This window comes from Staurois parvus, unplaced genomic scaffold (genome assembly GCF_062004578.1).
Source record: "Staurois parvus isolate SC_StPar_1 unplaced genomic scaffold, SC_StPar_1.0 ptg000105l, whole genome shotgun sequence".
NCBI lineage: Eukaryota > Metazoa > Chordata > Amphibia > Anura > Ranidae > Staurois > Staurois parvus.
The window spans coordinates 3,377,752-3,400,474 of NW_028317901.1; the positions used below are offsets into that span (position 1 = coordinate 3,377,752).

The 22,723-nt window shown below is 39.8% G+C and overlaps 1 protein-coding gene across 1 annotated transcript in view; it reads left to right on the forward strand.

The window, feature by feature from the left end:
* HCN4 (hyperpolarization activated cyclic nucleotide gated potassium channel 4) overlaps positions 1 to 22,723 on the forward strand; it is a 169,316-nt gene that overhangs the window by 86,137 nt on the left and 60,456 nt on the right. The window contains exons 2-3 of the mRNA XM_089671390.1: positions 19,773 to 20,196; positions 20,447 to 20,608. Coding sequence (XP_089527516.1) covers positions 19,773 to 20,196; positions 20,447 to 20,608 — 586 coding nt within the window. The remainder of the gene's footprint in view (positions 1 to 19,772; positions 20,197 to 20,446; positions 20,609 to 22,723) is intronic.

Genomic DNA, 22,723 nt, shown 5'->3' on the forward strand with positions numbered 1-22,723 from the left:
TATGGAATGGGTTTCCATGGCCGAGCAGCTGCATCCAAGCCATACATCACCAAGTGCAATGCAAAGTGTTAGATGCAGTGGTGTAAAGCAAGCAGCCACTGGACTCCAGAACAGTGGAGACGTGTTCTCTGGAATGATGAATCACACTTCTCTGTCTGGCAATCCAATGGACGTGTCTGGGTTTGGGGGTTGCCAGAATGGTACTTGCCTGACTGCATTGTGCCAAGTGTAAACTTTGGTGGAGGAGGGATTATGGTGTGGTGTTATTTTTCAGGGTTTGGGCTTGGCCACTTAGTTACAGTGAAGGGAACTCTTAACATGTCAGCATACCAAGGTGTTTTGGACAATTTCATGCTCTCAACTTTGTGGGAACAGTTTGGGGATGGTCCCTTCCTGTTTCAACATGACTGCGCACCAGTGCACAAAGACAAGGATGAGTGAGTTTGGGGTGGAGGAACTTGACTGGCCTGAACAGAGTCCTGACCTCAACCTGACAGAGCACCTTTGAGATGAATTAGCGTAAAGACTGCAAGCAAGGCCTTCTTGTCCGACATCAGTGCCTGATCTCACAAATGCACTTCTGGAAGAATGGTCAAACATCCCCATAGACACACTCCTAAACCTTGTGGACAGTCTTGCCAGAACAGTTGAAACTGTTATAACTACAAAGGGTGGGCCAACTCAATTTGGAACCCTACGGACTAAGACTGGGATGCAAATAAAATTCATGTGCGTGTATAGGGAGGCATCTCAATACTTTTGGCAATATAGTGTATATATACTATATATATATATATATATATATATATATATACACACACACACACACATATATATATATATATATATATACATGCATACATACATGCTCACTGGTCACTTTATTAGGTACACCTGTTCAATTTCTTGGTAACACAAATTGCTAATCAGCCAATCACATAGCAGCAACTCAATACAGTGAGGCATCTGTACGTGGTGAAGACAACTTGCTGAAGTTCATCAGAAAGGGGAAGAAAGGGGGTTTAAGTGACTTTGAATGTGGCATAGTTGTTGGTGTTAAAAAACTGCTGATCTACTGTTTTGCGTAATTTTTATACGTTTCTTTTCAAATTGTTGGTGTCCGTTTAGCTGGTGCCTCTGTGACTGAAGTTGCCGATTTATTTTCCATGTTGCGAGGTACAGTATCAAAGGTTATGACCACATTTACAGTTTCTGGGAAAACATTGTCTGAGAAGTACAGTTGTGTTCAAAATAATAGCAGTCACTAACCTGATCAATCACTGTTTTTGGTAGAAATTATATTTCTACATGGTAAATAATTTACTAGCAGGTGTAGTAGAGTAATAGAAATCCAACAGACCCAACAGTTATGACATGCATGCTGCTGATTCTGTGTAATTGAATCACTAATTGAAAGGGGCATGTTCAAAATAATAGCAGTGTGGAGTTCTATTAGTGAGGTCATTCATTCTTTGAAAAACAGGTGGCAATTATTGCCCTTATTTAAGGAAGGAAGGCAGCAAATGTTGTACATGCTGGTTACAGTGCATTTCTCTCTGAAATTCTGAGGAAAATGGGTTGTTCCAGACATTGTTCAGAAGAACAGCATACCTTGATTAAAAAGTTGATTGGAGAGGGGAAAACATATAAAGAAGTGCAGAAAATGATAGGCTGCTCAGCTAAAATTATCACAAATGCTTTAAAATGGCAACCAAAACCTGAAAGACGTGGAAGAAAGCAAAAAACTACCATTCAAATAGATAGAAGAATAGCCAAAATGGCAAGGACTCAGCCAACAATCAGCTCCAGGAAGATCAAAGAAGGTCTAAAATTACCTGTGAGTACTGTTACAATTAGAAGATGCCTATGTGAAGCCAAGCTATCTGCAAGAAGCCCCCGCAAAGTCCCACTGTTGAAAAAAAGACGTGCTGAAGAGGTTACAATTTTCCAAAGAGCACATTGACTGGCCTAAAGAGAAATGGCGCAACATTTTTGTGGACTGATGAAAGTAAGATTGTTCTTTTTGGGTCTAGTGGCCGGAGACAGTTTGTCAGATGACCCCCAAACACTAAATTCAAGCCACAGTACACTGTGAAGACAGTGAAGCATGGTTGTGCAAGCATCATGATATGGGGATGTTTCTCATACTACAGTGTTGGGCCTATTTATCGCATACCAGGGATCATGGATCAGTTTGAATACATCAGAATACTTGAAGAGGTCATGCTGCCTTATGCTGAAGAGGAAATGCCCTTGAAATGGGTGTTCCAACAAGACAACGACCCCAAACACACCTGTAAACGTGCAACATCTTGGTTCCAGACCAACAAGATTGACATTATGGAGTGGCCAGCCCAATCCCCGGATCTTAATCCAATAGAAAACTTGTGGGGTGACATCAAAAATGCAGTTTCTGAGGCAAAACCAAGAAATAGAGAAGAACTGTGAAATGTAGTCCAATCATCCTGGGCTGGAATACCTGTTCACAGGTGCCAGAAGTTGGTTGACTCCATGCAACACAGATGTACAGCAGTTCTCAGAAACAGTGCTTATACAACTAAATATTAATTAAGTGATTCAAAGTAAAGCAAAATCTTCAAACATTTTTCAGTTTATATAGTGAATGTTTGAGTTTGTAAAGAAGAATACAAACACTGCTATTTTTTTGAACAGTCTAATATTCACTTTTCTTCAATTTTTTTTAGAGGAACAACACAAATTTGATATATTTTTCTTTGTTCATGTTTTGATTTGGAATAGAATGTGTAATGTTCCCAATGCATTTGTGTGTATGGAAATAAAAACTATTAGAAGGATTTTTAGCTTTATTCACTTTTTTCAACACACTGCTATTATTTTGAACACAACCGTATAAGCGCGGCTGATATGGTCAACTGACCAAAAGAGACAAAAGGACATTGCGCAGAAAACAACTGCTACAAAAGTGACTGCAGATCTCAATCTCAGTTTTCCAAAGCCAGTGTCCACAAAAACTGTGCGGAGGAAACTCTTATAAGGAAAACATTCATGGGTGAGCTGCAATTGTGAAACCACTAGTGATTGATATTAATCAATAAATGGAAGACTGTAATATGGTCCAATGAATTAAGCTTCACACTGTTCCAAACCACCGGACATTGGCAAACACCACCCAAAGCTTACAAACAGGACTGTCTTGAGCCAATAGTAAAGCATGGTGGCGCAATCATGGTCTGGGCAACCATATCTTGGTATTCTGCAGGCTCCATCATCACCTTGAAAGGTAGAGTCACTGTCAGTGACTATGTACAAATGTTTCCTGACCATTTGGATCCTATAGTGCAGACATTGTTTCCTGAAAACAGTGCAATTTACCAAGACAATAATGGTCCAATTCAGACAGCTGGTGTTTTAAAATCATGGTTTGATAAGCATGCAGATGAAGTTCCGCACCTTCCCTGAGTGCTGCAGTCGCCGGACCTCGATATCATAGAGCCACTGTGGTCAATTTTGGAGACAAAGGTTCAACTTCGTCTTCTGCCATCATTGCAAGATCTAGAATGATTTTTGCATCAAGAGTGGTATCAAATTTCATTATCCACCATCCAAGACTTCTATTTGTGAATTCCCAGGAGAATTCAGGCCATCTCGGATGCCAAAAGTGGTCTAACACCATATTAGGTAATGATTTTGTCCTTTTACCTGGTGTTTCCATATTTTTTTTTTGTTTACAAACGTTTTTATGTTTTTTGTCAAGAAATATACTTCAAAATGGCAGTACAACATCAAATAAGATATACAGCAGGAACAAGGTACATCTGTAAAGCATATTTCAAATGGTACAACCATGCAAAGTAAAAAAGGAAAGAGAAAAGAAATTAAGTACATGAGCAATATAGGTAGAATGGTATGCAGAGCTACAGTATATAGCTACCAAGAAAATGACTCAATCAACCAAAATATGAGTGGACCTTAGTCAGATAGTAAATGCCTGTGAGTTCTCCAGACTTCCCATTTACTGTCAAATAAGTGCATCTTATCTAACAATGTGTAATGAATTCTCTCCATGAGCATCACTGCATCAACTCTGTGTAGAACTGTGGCCAATGGTACCGTGAGGGATTTCCAATAAAGGGCTATAGCCCATAGGGCAGATATACAGATGGTATGGATTAGCCTCATAATTTCAGTCTGAACTTCCGGGATATGGGCTCCTAGTAAGGTGGGATGTCCCAGGAAACATGATATGTAATCTAGCTGGGGTATAATGCCATTTGGTTAATATTTTTAGGGCAGTTTCCTGGACAGAAAGAGATCTAGAGAAAATGGCGATACAAATCCGAAATGAGACCCCTCCTCCTGGGAGAGTCACGGCTAATAAGTGAGATCGGGGATGAAGGTATCAGACCAAAATGTGAGAAGAAAAAATGTCTAATCTGTCGATAATGATAATATTTCTGAAGCGGGATGTCAAAAAGTATATGAAGCATCTCAAAAGTGATATAAGATCCTCCTCTTTGAAAGTCAAATAACCTGATAAGGGATATATCATACCACCAACAGAATGCCTGTGGGGATGAGAATGCTTTGCTAAAATTTGGGTCACCAAAAAATTATGAACCTGGGGAGATAGAGGAGACAATATTTAATTTAAGTTTATATTGGGACCAAAGCATTAGCGATTGGGCAACAATGGAATTATAAATCAATAATAAATGAGGGGGGGGGCATTTTTGACCATAATATGCCTGTAAAATAGACTGGGATTCAAATCTGATCCAAGGGACCTGGGAATTAATAGTTGCCCACTGTGATGGTGTTTCCATAATTTTGTCCAACCCGTGTGTGTGTGTGTGTGTGTGAGATAGATAGATAGATAGATAGATAGATAGATAGATAGATAGATAGATAGATAGATACAAATTCAGACCAGATTAAAAATTTAAAGTGGTATTACACCCAAAATCAAAAATGTAATATAGTGCAGCTTACCAATCAATAGATGTGGTGGAAATTAATCATTGTAAGCAGTAGCAGGATAGGTCCATCCAGTGCTCAGGGCAAGCATGTGAAACTGTGCCCCCTCATCCACTACTAATGCATGTTGTAAAATGGGTGCACCACCCTACAGTCATTCTCTGCCCCCCTTGCTCTGCTGTACCCAGGACAGCTACCGCTCCTACCCACCCCTTGTACCGGCACTGATTGTAAACAGTCCTGTCAGTGGCAAATGGTTTGTCACAAACCTGTAATGGCAAGACAGCTTGTTCTGTTGAGGAGCAACAGATTTACTGGCTGGATCACCAGGTTAAAATAAAGGAAAGAATGGCTAAAAAAAGAAAACTAATGCAGCCATCTCATCTATAGATTGGTATGCTGTAGTATAAAAAATATTTGCTTTTGGGTTTAAAACCGCTTTAAGTGTTTAAATCTCTGGTCTGCTGGTAACATATGAGGACATATATGAAGATACCTGCAATCCTCAGCGTATGGTCTCCCCACCAAAATCTAAACACCCCCCCCCCAAAAAAAACAAACAAACAAAAAAACAAATTAACACCTAACTAATCAGCTATTATGCATTAATATTTCATTATTGGAAGGAGAGCTCTGTCAGCGTGTGCATTTATGTTGAATACAGCACAGCAGGAGGAATGAAATGTATACTGTATATGAAGATACATGTAGTCCTTAGAATTTGGTCACCCCAGCAAATTAAAAACAGACGCCTAACTAATCAGCAATGCTCTGGTAACATTTCATTATTTCATTATTGGAAGAAGGGCAGCTCTGTCAGCTTGTGCATTTATGGCAACATGGCAAGAGTAGGAAGATATATATATATATAGGCAGTAAAGATGCAGCACAATTTATCCTGGTAGCATTTGATCCTGTATACAAGTGGATGTTGATGAGTTTTGCTTCTTAGCATTTTTTTATTTGGGTTTCCCTAAAAAGACAAAGTTAATTGGTTAGTGCAGTGCAATTACTCGTCTCTGACATGATTACACAGGCCTCGCCGAGGGTCTTTCCTCTGCACAATCTCTTGCACGCACAAGTCATTCTCATCAGGAATATAGTGTCAGCTGAAGTGTACGGATGGGTGGGGGGAGCGGCAGCTGGGCTCTGCCATAGAGCGTTCATTGCAGAGACAGCTATGAGATGTGACGGTCTGGCACCCTTATGAGCGATTCTATGAACTGCATGTAGCAGTGCGCTGCGAATTAAGAGCTTTCACCTAGATGATGCCCTCCGGAGCCCTGCAGACCTCACTGTGCTCTGATGTGGGGCTTCCCATACCAGCTGAGATAGAGGGAGAGCTGAGCGGACACTTGTAGGAGAGTGACACTGAGGGATGAGAGCGGGGAGCTATCCATGGTCTGAAATCCATGGTGCTGAAATCCATGGTGCTGAAATGCATGGTGCGGAATTCTATGGTGCTGAAATGCATGGTGCTGAATTATATGGTGCTGAAATGCATGGTGCTAAAATCCATGGTGCTAAAATGCATGTCCTGTAAGGTATGGTATTGAAATCCATGGTGCTGCAATCCATGGTACTGACAGTCCATTGTGCTGAATTCTATGGTGTTCCAATCCATGGTACTGACAATCCATGTTGTTCCAATCCATGATACTGACAGTCCATGGTACTAACAATCCATGGTGCTGAATTCTATGGTGCTAAAATCCATGGTGCTAAAATGCAAGGCCTGAAAGGCATGGTATTGAAATCCATGGTGCTGAATTCTATGGTGTTCCAATCCATGGTCTGACAATCCATGGTGCTGAATTCTATGGTGCTCAAATCCATGGTGCTGACAATCCATGGTGCTGCAAACCATGGTACTGACAATCCATGGTGCTGAATTCTATGGTGTTCCAATCCATGGTACTGGCAATCCATGGTGCTGCAATCCATGGTACTGACAATCCATGGTGCTGAATTCTATGGTGTTCCAATCCATGTTTCTGACAATCCATGTTGTTCCAATCCATGGTACTGACAATCCATGGTACTAACAATCCATGGTGCTGAATTTTATGGTGCTAAAATGCAATGCCTGAAAGGCATGGTATTGAAATCCATGGTACTGACAATCCATGGTGCTGAATTCTATGGTGTTCCAATCCATGGTACTGACAATCCATGGTGCTGAATTCTATGGCGTTCCAATCCATGGTACTGACAATCCATGGTGCTGAATTCTATGGTGTTCCAATCCATGTTACTGACAATCCTTGGTGCTGAATTCTATGGTGTTCCAATCCATGGTACTGACAATCCATGGTGCTGCAATCCATGGTACTGACAATCCATGGTGCTGAATTCTATGGTGTTCCAATCCATGGTACTGACAATCCATGGTGCTGAATTGTATGGTGTTCCAATCCATGGTACTGACAATCCATGGTGCTGAATTCTATGGTGTTCAAATCCATGGTGCTGACAATCCATGGTGCTGCAATCCATGGTACTTACAATCCATGGTGCTGAATTCTATGGTGTTCCAATCCATGGTATTGACAATCCATGGTGCTGCAATCCATGGTACTGACAATCCACGGTGCTGAATTCTATGGTGTTCCAATCCATGTTACTGACAATCCATGTTGTTCCAATCCATGGTACTGACAATCCATGGTACTAACAATCCATGGTGCTGAATTCTATGGTGCTAGAATCCATGGTGCTAAAATACAAGGCCTGAAAGGCATGGTATTGAAATCCATGGTGCTGCAATCCATGATACTGACAACCATGGTGCTGAATTCTATGGTGCTGCAATCCATGATACTGACAATCCATGGTGCTGAATTCTATGGTGTTCCAATCAATGGTACTGACAATCCATGGTGCTAAATTCTATAGTGTTCCAATCCATGGTACTGACAATCCATGGTGCTGCAATCCATGGTACTGACAATCCATGGCACTGACCATCCATGGTGCTGAATTCTATGGTGTTCCAGTCCATGGTACTGACAATCCATGGTGCAGAATTCGATAGTATTGAAATGAATGGTACTGAAATGAATGGTACTGAAATGTATGGTGCTGAAATGAATGGTACTTAAATGTATGGTACTGAAATGAATGGTACTGAAAGGTATGGAGCTGAAATGAATGGTGCTGAAATGAATGGTACTGAAAGGTATGGAGCTGAAATGAATGGTGCTGAAATGAATGGTACTGAAATGAATGGTACTGTAATGAATGGTACTGAAATGTATGGTACTGAAATGAAGGGTACTGAAAGTTATGGTGCTGAAATGAATGGTACTGAAATGTATGGTGCTGAAATGAATGGTACTGAAATGTATGGTGCTGAAATGTATGGTGCTGAAATGAATGGTGCTGAAATGTATGGTGCTGAAATGTATGGTGCTGAAATGAATGGTGCTGAAATGAATGGTACTGAAATGAATGGTACTGAAATGAATGGTACTGTAATGAATGGTGCTGAAATGAATGGTACTGAAATGAATGGTACTGAAATGAATGGTACTGTAATGAATGGTACTGAAATGTATGGTGCTGAAATGTATGGTACTGAAATGTATGGTGCTGAAATGTATGGTACTGAAATGTATGGTGCTGAAATGTATGGTACTGAAATGAATGGTACTGAAATGAATGGTACTGAAATGAATGGTACTGAAATGTATGGTACTGAAATGAATGGTGCTGAAAGGTATGGTACTGAAATGAATGGTGCTGAAAGGTATGGTACTGAAATGAATGGTGCTGAAATGTATGGTACTGAAATGAATGGTACTGAAATGAATGGTACTGAATTCTATAGTACTAAAATCCCTGGTGCTGAAGTCTGTATTACTGAATTTCATGGTGCTGGATTTGATGTTGCTGAAATCCATGGTGCTGAATGCCTTGGCACACTGTAGGTACAAGCCCTGTTTTTCATCATCATCAATGCTGTAATATCATGATCTACACAAGATTCCTTTCACACAAATGACATTAGGAAAGTTGAATCCTCTCCCTGATCCATCTGTTTTTCTGTTCTCGTAACATCTGCCTATTCACCTGCATGTGACATCCAGCGCAGTGTGATCTATCTAGCGCACAGATTACCCAGTGCAGTGTGTTAGATCTATAAATATAATTCGGATGTAACCTCTTGTTACACAACGCACCTTCAAGCCCCCCTCTCAAAAAATCCTCATATCCCCGGCTTCTAGTCTGCTTGGTATTTCCCATCCCCCAACAGCTCTGTCTTCTACAGCTTCCCTTCCCCTGTGACTGGAGGTAGTTCTGAGCTACTCTTTTAACCCATGCCTACCCAAGGGATCGTCTCCCCTTCCAGTACATCAGTGCAACAGATAGCTAGAACCTCAATGTGTGCCCTTTGGAGGGAAATCACCCTCGCTTTCCTTATTAGTTTTCCCTTTATGAATATTGAATGCGGATTTGACCAGCTAATCTCCAGACATATAGCAGCAGGTGTGAGTCAGCCTATAGAGGAAGTCATTTACTGTCAAAGCCGTATGAGATCTTGTGAACTTGTGGCTACGCTGCAAGATCAAAATAGAACGTATCAAACTGTAAAATCGCCCATCTAGCCTTATTATATGGCAGAATTGTGCTTCGCTAATAGCATTTCAGAATCAAATCTGGTTGTTTTACAAATCGGGGAGATTCTTTATTGCTCTTTTGTGCCATTTAGCAGGGAAGACATTTTGTGTAAATTTTAGATTGTGTGGACTGTTTTTGCTCCTTTTTAAGGATCACCATAAATGTTGCAATCTGACCTAAACTATCCACTCAATTTGTATCAGACAGGCTCTTGCACTACATGTTTGCTGGTAGATCAAAGAAGATTATACAATCAGATTGTAACATGTGGTGAGCTTAAAGGTCACCATACATGTTACAATCTAGCTGTACAATGTTTGTACAATAAACTATAGATTTACCAAAACTATGCAATATGAAGACCTACCTAAATCATTCAATCAATTTGTATCCAATTAGACAAGCCATTGCACTACATACTTGTTAGTAGATCTAAAATAGATTGTTACAGTCAGGTTGTAATGTGTTTAGTGAGACTAATGCTAGGTACACATGGGTCGAATATCGGCAAAATCATCAGGTACAGTAGAAACCGGGCAACTTTTGACCCGTGAGTACAGCTCCCTGTCCGACAGAAGCCAGTCTCGGGACCAGCTTCTGTCATTTGGCCATTCTGGAAAAACAGCATTCGATTGGCATATGATCAGCACTCTCAGTCAATGGCTGTGAGCACTGACCTTTGTGTTCTGGCAGCAGTGTCAGAACACAGTAGCACAGCAGGGGAGATCGCCATACTCACATCACTTGTGTTAGTACAGTGATCTGACAGGTTTTTTTTTTTGTTCAACCCACTGGGTTGAACAAAAAAAAAAGAAAAAAAAGATTATAGTGTGTACCAGGCATTAGGTTCACCATACATATTACAATCTGACCATACATCCTCTGTATAATCAACCTAAGATCAACCAAAATCATGTAATTTGAGGACCTACCTAAACTATCCAATCAGCTTGTCTCTAATCAGGCAGGCCCTTGCACCACTTGGTGCCCTGATACCGGCACCGAGTGTATTCAGCTTTGGTAGTCTAAGATGGCCGCTGTCTGTATCCCATATCAGAAGTTCGGATGCGTTCCACTGCCCATAAACCACGTGACCAGATGTACGACACTATGCTTCGACGCATTTCAACCTCATTGGTTGTCTCCAGGAAGCTAGATCTAAAGGAGGTTGTTATAATCAGATTGGAATGTGTGTTGTGAGCCTTAAGGTCATCATAAACCTTACAATCTGACTCTGTAACCTTAGTACAATCAAATGTAGATTTACTAAAATTAAATAATATAAGGTCCTACACCTAATCTATCCTATTAGGCAGACACTTGCACTACATAGTTGTCGATGGATCTAAAGGAGGTTTTTGCAATCAGATTGTAATGTGTGTGCGTGTGTGTGATGCACCTAGGGGTTGCCATAAACATTACAACCTTAAGTTAATTTTCATTAATTAACATATCTTGATTTCTTTTTTGAAATTAAATTAATTCCTGATTTTTGTCTATCCTATTTTGTCTAGATGGATGTTTGATGTCCATTGTTTCCTCTCTTTTGGTTGTGCACGTATAGGTCAAATAGATCTTTGTTAGGTTATACCTATATATCCTTCTAAAGCATTTAACAGGTAAAATTGCCCAAGGTTTATCTCAACCTATTGAATTATGATCTCTTCATATCTTCCGTTAAATTTAATTAATCTTTTTTTGTCTATCCCATTGTGCCTAGATGATATCTGATGCCCATTATATCCTCTACAACTGTTTTGGACGTGTAGGCCAATTAAGATCTTTTTAGGTAATTTTCTCCTAGCTCCGTGAGCTTTCACATCCAGGGTGAGCCATTGAGTCACATATATATATATATATATATTTATATATATATATTTGATTAAATACCTTGTATTGGATATATTAAAGTTGTTTGGTAATTGAACAATTTTCCTTTGATATACCTTTAGACTGCCTTGGCGGTAGAAATTTCCTCAAAAAATCTCCCCTGAAGAAGCCCGTGAGGGCGAAACATGTAGGGAGTAACTACATTTACCTAACCAAGTCTGAATCTCAGTTGGTATTCTTAGAATTGAAATTGTTTTCATGTTCTGTATTTTTTCCTTTCTTGTGTTTTTTACCAAAATACAAAATAAAAATTATATAACTTTTAATGTGTAGTATTCATGTCTATGCACCCTGAAAGTCCCATCTTCTCTATTGAATATTTCCAATGTTAAGGGATGTGGTGCAATAATCATATCGGGTCACTCGCTCGCCACTTCACTGTTATTACAACCTGGCTGTACAATCTTTCTACAATCAGCTTTATATTCACCAAAATTATATAATATGAGCAACTACCTAACCTAGCCAGTCAATCTGTATCCAATCAGGCGGGCCCTTGCATTATATAGTTGTTGGTAGATTTTAGGGAGATTGTACAATCAAATTGAAACGTGGTGAATTTAACAATATCCATATTTTGAGGCGTTGAACATTACAAGGGTAAATTTTGTGCCGGTGCTCGTTTAAATATGAATATGGACATATGAAAAATAAAGAAAATATTAATCTGTGCTTTTAGGGCAGGGGAAATACACTGGAACTTACATTGCACTGACTAAACAGTCTGTGTGCACGAGGCCTTTTACATGTTTTTTTGGGAAAGTAATTTATGTTTACTTAAACAATTCCAGGCATGGTAGATTTTTACATAATTTCATTTATTCAGCTTGTACCAATTTATCTATGTATATACCATACCTGGCCGATGCCCCTGAAAGCTGGAAATCACTGAAGTGGACACCGCTACTCCAGTGATCTCCACTTGCTTCCAGGTCCTGTGCTGAACAGCCGGCCTGATGAATTGTGAATGTGAGAGGTTGGCTGCTCAGCACGGTTGCCATTCAGGGAATGGTTTACATTTTCTGAATGACTGTAAAGCATTCTCTTGATTAGACGACGTGGAGAGGCAGCATGATGACATCACACTTTCCACCTCGTCCAATCAGAAAATGCTTTGCATTCAATTAGAAAATCAAGGGAACAGTTGGATTCCCTGTCAGATTGTTCTTGCTGTCTTTGTTTCCCCCCTCTTTTTTTGTCCTGTGACCATTGCAACCAAAACAGAAAGTGACAAATGCAAAAGTTTACAGTCACCATTGGAACAGAAGATGGAGAGAAATCATTTAAAAGGGGCATTTATTTTATTAACAACTTACAGTGCATTGCCACTCACGTTGGCCTCTTTCATATGGGTGGCAATAAAAACATGTGGCTGAGCCACAGTTTTGCTGTCCCTCAACCGCCCACTTAAGTGTAAAATACAGCCAGTGCAAGCTGTTCACATGCCATGGCAGGCTAAGTTCACAGGCACCACCGTCTATCAAGCTCAGCCTTTCAAGTCAATGGAGCTGCGCTGCAACCAACATTTGGCTTGAGGTACATTAGCTCCATTATAAATTGCCAGTCTACAAAAAGTAAATAAATAAATAAAACAGATACTCTAAAGGCAGCAGGATAGACTGCTGAATGCTTAACAGCTACTGTCTAGCCACTCTCCACCATACCGTGGATCACTTTTCAGAGCTTTGGCTAGTGCGAACCTTGTCCAGTCACATTGTCTCTTACAGAGAGTGAGGGGAAATTTTCCCAATGGGACATAAAAAAGAACTAACAGGGCTTCAAACCGTCCCTTTGGCTATAGTTACACATTAAAAAGTCAGCCATAGATGGTTTGAGATTTGGGTACAACCAGCCTGTTGGATTTTTCATGCAATTGTTTCTGCAAGCAATAATCACTGTGTTCTCCCAGCAGGGATGGCTCCCCCCTGTGCCTCCACGCCAGGAGAGCACAATAGTTCCATGGGAGCAATTCCTCCATCAACACTGACTGTGTTGATGGGGGAATCAAGCAATTTTCTTTCCTGCAACAACAGAAAATCATATAGTCTATGGCTGGCTTAAGTATAGCCAAAACTTTTTTCTTAATCTTAGATTTTTTTAGGTATGGACAATTAACTCTTTACAGTTGTTCTGTGACAGCTGTAACATTTTGAGTTTCCCGTCATTTTTTGTCTCAGTGACAATGGTTATCAAAAACAGTTTGAAAGAGTGAATCTACCTACCAGTGGGCATAGACAGCAATTCAAACTTGACAGGGATTCTAACCCTTCCACACTCTATCCATAAATAGCAAATAAATGGTTTGGGCTATGCATACACTTTAATACTTATTAGATGCACGCAATAATTTTTACAAACTGCAAGTTTGGAATAAAAAAACTTTTCATTTTTAACTAAATTTAGTATGGTGTCACTGCATATATTTTGGTTTGTTGTGGTACTAGAGTCTTATTTAAAAAAAAAAAATGATGGGTGGAGCTTTAACTTGTAGTGTTCTGCAAAATGGAGGAAATAAATGTTTGGTTGTTGCTTATAGCTACCCTTCAAGGTCCAGCTGATGTAGCACCAGCTCCTTTCCTCTACTCCCAGTGGGTAAACTTGCAAATTTTATACAGCCCAGCATGTGACAAGTTGTGCGGGCTGTCTCAGACAAACATGTTCCATCTCTATTAGTTTAGGCATCATCTACTTTAGATACGTGTTATTTCAAAATATTTTTCTCCTTGTTCAAGTTGCAATATTTTGTGCCAAGGGGTATTCAGAAAAACTAGGTCATCCAATTCAATCTAGTTTATCAAACACAGTTTCATCTGATAAAACCAGCTTTCAGCAATGCCTTCTCAGCAGCAGTAGTGGAAGCCTTTATTATAATGGAAAAACTGAATGATTCTACACTTGCTGCTTAGCAGACATCGCTGTGTTTGCACACTGAGTTGGGATTAGGACCATTTAGCCAACTTCATCAGTTACCTAATTAAAGTCTCTGCATCTGAAATCACAATAGGAAAGATTTTTCAGTAGCAATGACATGCTCTGTGACACCCACCAAATCTTTTCTTGCTTTTTAAAGAAACAGCAGTAACACTTGATGATCATAATTCAGAAAGCACAATTCCTTGAAACCTGCATAGTTAAAAGACTGTGTCCACTTAAAAAAAAAGATATATCAAAAATATGGTGCATCCCTATAGTCCAGCACATGTTATCTGCTGATTTTATTGTTACTGACTGCAAAGTCATGGTAGCAATTTCCTAATGATATGATTGCATCATTGAACTCAAACAAGGGCCAGGAGCTTACAGAAGTCAATAGGGCCAGTTCATACAGTGTCATGCAAAGGTCATTCTGATACCAAATAAAAGAAGGCTGGGATGTGCAGCAATCATTTTTTATTCATATTGGGCTATACTGTATTATAACATTATAAATAAACATTTAATACATGACAAAAAATTCCTAGAGCAATATAGTTATACTAAAGAGGGAGCCCACATCTAACCACTTCTGTCTCACAGATACATAAAAAAATGCCCCCATAATGTAGTTGGAGCTTTTTTTGATGAAAAAGGTAAAAAAAAAAACGTTTTGTGTGCTGAATAGATGGAAAGTGTGCTAGGGAATTTTTGCATTGTTTTTTTCTTGGGAATTCTCACCTTTTACAGAGCGGCAGATGATATTGCCACACTTTCATCCTTCTGTTTGTTCTCAGGTTTGCCTTTAGTTCATTTTTTATATGAGACTAGCATGCAAAAAAAAAAACGGATGATCATTCGTCTAATATTCTCATCTTGTGTACAAGGCTTAAGTTGTGCTGTCATACAGCAACAGGCTGGATTTGATTGCATGCTTTTGTATTGCAAGGAAAGTAGGTAATAGTGTCAATTGGAAAAAATCATAATAATAAAACTGCTCAATTTACAAGAACATCCTTCCTTAAAACATTAGGTCTTCTTAAAGCCATATTAATCAATGGAGAAACCAGTAATAATAATAATACGTATTTGTCAAGTATGTAATTTTTACATTGAGCAAAAGGAAGTTCTCAAAAACTAGTTCTAATATAATTAGCTGTAAAATATTAAATTTATGTAAACAAGTAGCATGCCTCCATCCTTTCTTGAAGGAGAACAGATTGTGAATCCATTCCACAGAGAAATCACTGTCAGTCAACACGGCTTACTTAACACCTTATACCTTAATTGGTGATTGGTGATGCGTTTGCGGAGATAACGAATTGAGGTTGAATAAAGGTGATCATACATGGACCAGTTATCTTGTCAGATTCAGTCATTTAAAAAGTAATTTACTTATAATTTCCATATATCTGGGGTGAAAGTGATTCCAACTGCCAGCTGTTATCTCTTTGACAGCAATGAAATATTGAACTGCATGCATAGTAGATGCCAGTGTATATAGTTATCTGTCATGACACAACCAGTTGCCAGGATTATCTGGAAATTTGGCTTGGGTGATATATGTATTTCAGATTCAGTCATGTGCTGGTCAGTTCAATTATCTGGTACATGACCAGGTCCACTATCAGGGCAATAAAGGCACTACTACTGTAAAGGGACTGGACATAAATCTCTCTGGTTGAAGCCATCTAGCCTTCACATCACGTATTGTGCAAGGAAAGGGCTACTGCTTAGACAAAGGGACACTTTCAGCCAGCAAATATAGTAAATGGGACAAGACTTAGGCTGACATTTTATTGGGTAATCTGAGCATTAAGTATATATGAACAATCACCTTGTAAAACAACCCATTCTGTATTATTTTGAAAGGCAAAAAAATTGTGTGCGTGTATATACTGTATATTGACATAATGAAAGATGAGGTGGTTAAGGGGCACTATGTGTCACCTTACATGCTTTCATACTGTATGTGGGAAACTAATCCAGTCTGGGCTTTCCGGGCCACCTTGGCAGTGTGGGATCTGGACGGGTTTTGCTTCCCACTTGTGACTGAGGAAAGCCCTTCACATGTCAGAGTGGAATCTGCACAGATTAGTTAGTGGCTGGATGTCAAGCATTTATTTTCTGTTTTGTTGGTTTGTTTGCAGCCTTTTTAAATAAAGCTCACTACAAGTCAGAATTTTGAGAAAAGACGCTCCGTTTGGACTGCCTTTTTACCAGGGAACATGATTCCCACTTCAGCTACCTCCCACCACAATAAAATATATATATATTTTTTTTTTATTTTTCATACATGTGTGTGTTATATTTTCATGTTGAATAAATTATAGCATAACCACTGTTCTCAGATGCATAAGGGGCTTAGAGAGCTGGGGATGGAAACTGCAGGAGCATGTCTCTGCAAATGACAGAGGAACAGAGGTGCATTGATCTTCCCAGTGATTAGCTGTGCAGTGGGGCATGTCAACAGAAATTTGACCATTGGAGAACAGACATGCTGTGCTCCTAGCATAGTCAGAGCACTGACCACACTGGGATGGATGTGCTTCCATGTCTATCATGGTCAGTTTGAAACAGGAGAGCAAGGGGACTGGCGGATCACCAGACATTTCACATGAAGGAAGCAATTCAAAGAGAACAGGGTACATTTTAAAACAAGTACATGGTACAACAGACACATATGAGAAAAATGAAATGTTGGGGTAACATACAGTATACTTTAAGGTCAAAAGAAAGAGAATCAAGTAACTTTTTAGGTTATATATAAACCCAAGCTGCACCAGATTCTGAGAACCAGTTTTAGTAAATCTCCCTCACTGTATCATAAACTATTTGATATTTGTTTTTTTTTTCTTTTTGAAAATTCCATTTTTACTGTTTTGTATTCTATGTTGCATCTCAGTGCCACTTATCTGCTCCATCCTCATTGCAGCAACTTTCTGTCTACACAAGGGCTACCATAGCTGTGCACCGTTGCTCTTGGCAAGCTTCCTGTTGCTGCCAATGGAGGATTGTGCTTCTAGTGCACATAGTGTTGACATAACCACCTATAGTCTCCTAAGACACAGCATGTAACAGAGTGACAACACAGGAAAGCAAGAGAGAGAAACAGTGAGATGTCACCTCATAACTCTGTAGGTACCTGAACAAGGACTTTTGTGGGGGGGCAACCGGGTGTAATTTTAACGAAAGTTGTAGATTTAAAACTTTTAAAATTACTTTTGAAATCACAATAACATATTAAAGATTATATGGTTTAGTAATTGTGTTTATACCTACTTTAACAAGAAACTTTAACTATTCACTTTCAGCCATCTCAAATTAAATGGAACATTAGGGAGAAAAGCAAGCACATACATAAAGTTAGAACATGTTAAACTTGTAATTTTTGGGTATCTCAGAAATATACTTTATATATATATATATATAGTGAAACTGATACAGTATACCTTTTTGTGCGGAATGCTTGGAGTGTGTGTTGAGAAATTTTAGTTTTGTGTGTATTATTGTGCTACATATGTGCACCTTTCCTTTTGCTAGTTATAACTTGATCTGAGTAGCATTAATTTTGGCTGGTTGGTTTTGGTTCTGAAACACACTAGGGAACTTTAGCTGCCTTGAGCAAGTCTAGGCTTATGGTGTGTTGCTCTACCTATAAGGTGGAGGGGGCTACATCCTGGGCATACCTCTGCTCTATATGTTTCAGGTCCGGAATTCAGATATATTAATATATTAGAGGACACACTTTGGGAAGCTGTCATAATATGGCAGTGCAACTTTGCATGTATTTGCAAATGTATGCAAGAAAAACCACTGTTATTATCTAAAATGTTGAAGAGTCTTCTACCATTTTAGCCACTGATTTATGCAGAAAGTTGATAATTTATACAACTGTATAAACCCTGAAGAAGAGATTGGCCCAGAAAGGTTACATAGTTAACAACTTAGGTTGACCAATAAAGGGTAATAAACTCCAAACTTTCAGCATTAACTGAAGTCGTTAAGCCGAAGCTTTTGTGTAGACTACCTGGAGTGTGTGCTGAGTACTTTTTGTATAGTTTTTTTTGTCTTATTGGGAGGTTATTTACTAAAACTGAAGAGTGCAAAATCTGGTGCAACTCTGCATATAAAGCAATCAGCTTTCAGGTTTTATTGCTTAATTAAACAAGCTGACGTTGGAAGCTGATTGGCTACCATGTGTAGCTGCACCAGATTCTGGGTGCACCTGTTTTAGTAAATCTACCTCATTGTCTGCTATAGTTTCTCTTTTTATTGGTATTAGGCCAGGGCTCATGTAATACCAGTGTGCCGTTTAGATAGCCCATGTTGATGGGCTGTTGTTTGCACCATAACTGCTTCTCTCCCTACAAAAGTCAATAGAAATGCAAGAGAAGGTCATCTGCAGTCCAACCGCACCTGTGAATGAACTCTGAACAGTCACATCCTAAACCTGATTTCAGTTGTAAGCAAATTTCATTTGCCCATTACTACATCCCAGTGATCACTGACACCATAGCCCAAAGCCCCTTACCTCTGAAAAATCATCAGATTTTCCCATTTTGCTTTATTCCTAATGCTATCCTTTTTATTATAAGCATACTTACAACTGATAATATATAATGCATTGAAATCCTCATTATGAAAACAAATTTGCACTTGTAGACAAAAAGTGTTAAACCGTTTCAGTGGAAGACCAGTGGATGTTTTGTCAGACCTGCCAATCAGCTGACTGGAGGTACTTCCAGAGCTGCAATTGCCATCATTGTGGGTTTGTTGTCAATGTTAAAAAACAGTGTACCTTTGGCTGTAGAAGCCTAATTAAAGTCAATAGCTCTCTGAATCAGGAAAAATGTCCAGTTCTAAGGTGCAGGCTGTCTTATCTAATCATCAGGGTTTCAGCAAGTGTATCTGTGTGTGGGGGTGGGCAAGATACTTCCCTTTACTCTTACACTGAAGGGGTTTTCAACTTTTCTTGAAAATTAAAAAACCCTTTTAATAAGTACCTTCCATCTCATCCTCTATTAATGGCCTAATATCATGTACAAGCTCTTTACATATGGCTCTGACATTTCTGGCCTTGTTCCACAATGATTAATGCGATTTCCATCTCAAGCTTTTATTCTTTGTACCCTTCACTTCCATCTCATAGCTTGTTATTTTTTTTTTATGATAAAAAGTAAGAGTGAAGGACAATCTGCAATGGATAGTCACGTACTGTGTGTACCTAATACCAGAACTCTCTTGCTTTATGAATGCATCATGGAAACAAACTAGAAAAAGTTAGTTGATCATACATTTCTTGCGGCATAAATATATTTCCCACATACTATGAGTATGCTGTTGTGTGAATCTGTTGAGTATGCACTTACGGTGTTTTCTTTTCCTAACAGGTTTTACTGGGACCTCACTATGTTACTGCTTATGGTGGGAAATCTCATCATTATTCCAGTGGGCATCACTTTCTTTAAGGAGGAGAACACCCCAGCTTGGATTGTGTTTAATGTTGTCTCTGACACCTTTTTCCTTGTGGATCTGGTACTGAACTTTCGAACGGGCATAGTAGTAGAAGACAATACAGAAATTATCCTGGATCCACAACGTATCAAGATTCGCTATCTAAAAAGTTGGTTCCTTGTGGACTTTGTATCCTCCATTCCTGTGGACTATATATTTCTTATTGTAGAAACACGTATTGACTCAGAGGTTTATAAGACTGCCAGGGCCTTACGAATTGTCCGTTTCACTAAAGTGCTGAGTTTGCTACGTCTCTTAAGACTTTCCAGGCTCATCCGGTACATTCATCAATGGGAGGAGGTAAGTCTTCTGGTTTTGCCTGAATGCATTTCTAGTCTTACAAATGTTGCAGATTGATATTGCAATTTTGATTCATAAAAAAAAAGAAAAAAAAAAATGAAATTAATACTCACGCTTTGCTTCTGCAACACATGACAAGGTATATAACCCTTCTCAGATGGATTACGTCTTTCACCTGATCACTACCATTGTCATGCACACCTAGGTTTGGCTCCATACGTTTGTTAATTCTGAATATTTTTCTCTGTAGATTTTCCACATGACTTATGACCTGGCAAGTGCTGTAGTACGCATTGTTAATCTGATTGGCATGATGTTGCTGCTTTGCCACTGGGATGGCTGCTTGCAGTTTTTAGTGCCCATGTTGCAAGATTTTCCTGACAACTGCTGGGTATCACTGAACCGCATGCAGGTAAGTTGTCATAGTAAGTTTAGTAATATTTACGTAAGAAAAATCAGAAGTAATGGTGCTTTTATTCCGGATATCATTCACATTTGATCAAATGTGATATTTGTAATCACATTTTATCCAATGTGATATTTTTATGTTGGTCTGTGAAAAGATATATCAGGAACTGTTCCTCCTTCACTGGACAGTTTCTAACTGTGAAGGGTAGTTAAAGCATTATTTGCTCACAGAAAATCAAATTATCACAGCTGGTATTTTTAGGTTTCTGCCCAAATGTCTGACGTCCAAAGCAACACCAAGCTTTGTTACAGCTTCATAAAGCATATGAATTCCCAAAACTTTTATTTTTAGTTTTGAATAGTGTGGAAGGGTTAGACCCCTGTCAGATTTTTATTGTTGACTATGTCCCCACTGAGGAGATCCAACCTCTATATTTGTCCCAAAATATTTAAGTTGTCACAGGAACAGGAGATAAAGTGAAATCTTCCAAAGATCTGGAAGATTGCCTTATTTTGACAGGTTTTCTTTCACTTCCTGCTGTTGGAGTCTTTGTGAAAATGAAAGGAAATAAGTAAGACGTGGACAAAAAACCCCTAAAAGCAGTTTTAACCATTGCATAATATAGGTGCAAATAAAGAAAACCGTTTGGCTTTATCGGCTAATGTAAGGGGGGGTTCTGATGTAAGGAAGGAGTCTGCAGACTCTGATGTCAAGGGGGCTTTGGTGAGCAGACACCCCCTTACATCAGAGTCCGCAGTGTCCCCTCTTATATCAGAGCCCCCCCCCCCATCAAGGTTCCCAGAGCACCCCTTACATTAGAGTTCCCCTTTACATTAGAGTTCATGGAGCTCCCACTTACAGTGCAAGTGGAAATTCTGCAGACACAGATGTAAGGGGGAACTCTGTGGATTCAGATGTAAAGGGGGAACTCTGCAGCCTCTGATGTAAGAAGGGCCATGGGAACCCTGATTAAAGGGGAATGCTGGAAATTATGATGTAAGTAGCTGCTCTGGATCAGGGGCGGACTGACTATTCAAACACTCAGGCACTGCCCGATGGCCCGGCGTCAGTAGGGGTCCCCAAGAAATGCCCCTGGTAACTTTTATAGGCTATTTTAGGTGTGGTTTGAGTGTGAGCGAGGACACAGGGGCCCCATGATCCCCTATTGCCCGGGGGCCCCATGAGTTGTCAGTCCGCCCTTGCTCTGGATACCAGAGACCCCCTTATATCAGAATCCCCCTCCTTACCTCAGAGTTCTCAGTGTTCCTCCTTAAATCAGAGTCCCCAGAGTTCTCCCTTACATCAGAGTCTGCAAAGTCAGTGTAAGAGAACGCTGTGGATTCAGATGTAAAGGGGAACTTTGTGGATTTAAATGTAAGGGAAAACTCTGCCGATTCAGATGTAAAGAGGAACTCTGTGGATTCAGATGTAAAGGGGAACTTTGTGGATTTAGATGTAAGGGAAAACTCTGCCGATTCAGATGTAAAGGGGAACTCTGTGGATTCAGATCTAAAGGGGAATTTTGTGGACTCTGATGTAAAGGGGGTCTCTTGTGATTAGAAATGTTGTTTAATCACAAAATATATGCACCGTTAAAGTGTTCAGGTTTTGCTTGAAGAAAAGGTGGCAACCCTAAGCTGGACTAGTGTATGGAAGAGCACGCAGGGGCGTGTGCATGCAGAGTAGCTGAAGCAGTGTGCAGGGGAGCCAGGGCCAGGAGGGAGGTCTGCAAAGGAGACAAAAGCAGTGTATGATATGTTTGTGTGGGGGGGGGGCAGTGCATGTGCAAATATGCACGGTAGCTGTGTGCAGGGCATTCACGATATGAGGGGAGTGTACAGTAGTAAGAGGCTGGTGCTGGATATGTAAAGAGAAGAGCCAGCAAGACGTGGGGAACAACAATAGTGTGTAACTGGCTGTCAGCTGCAACCAGGGGCATTTAAACTGTATCTGTGTTTGGGGGGAGAGGGGGGTGCAGCACCAGTAGTGTGCAGATCAGCAGTATAACCCGCTCCTCAGGGAGGAGTTAGAGAGAGACAAGTGTGAAGCATAGCAGTAGTATAGAGATGGTCAATACAGCTGGCAGTAGAGGTGTGTGGGTAGAGAAATGAGCACATA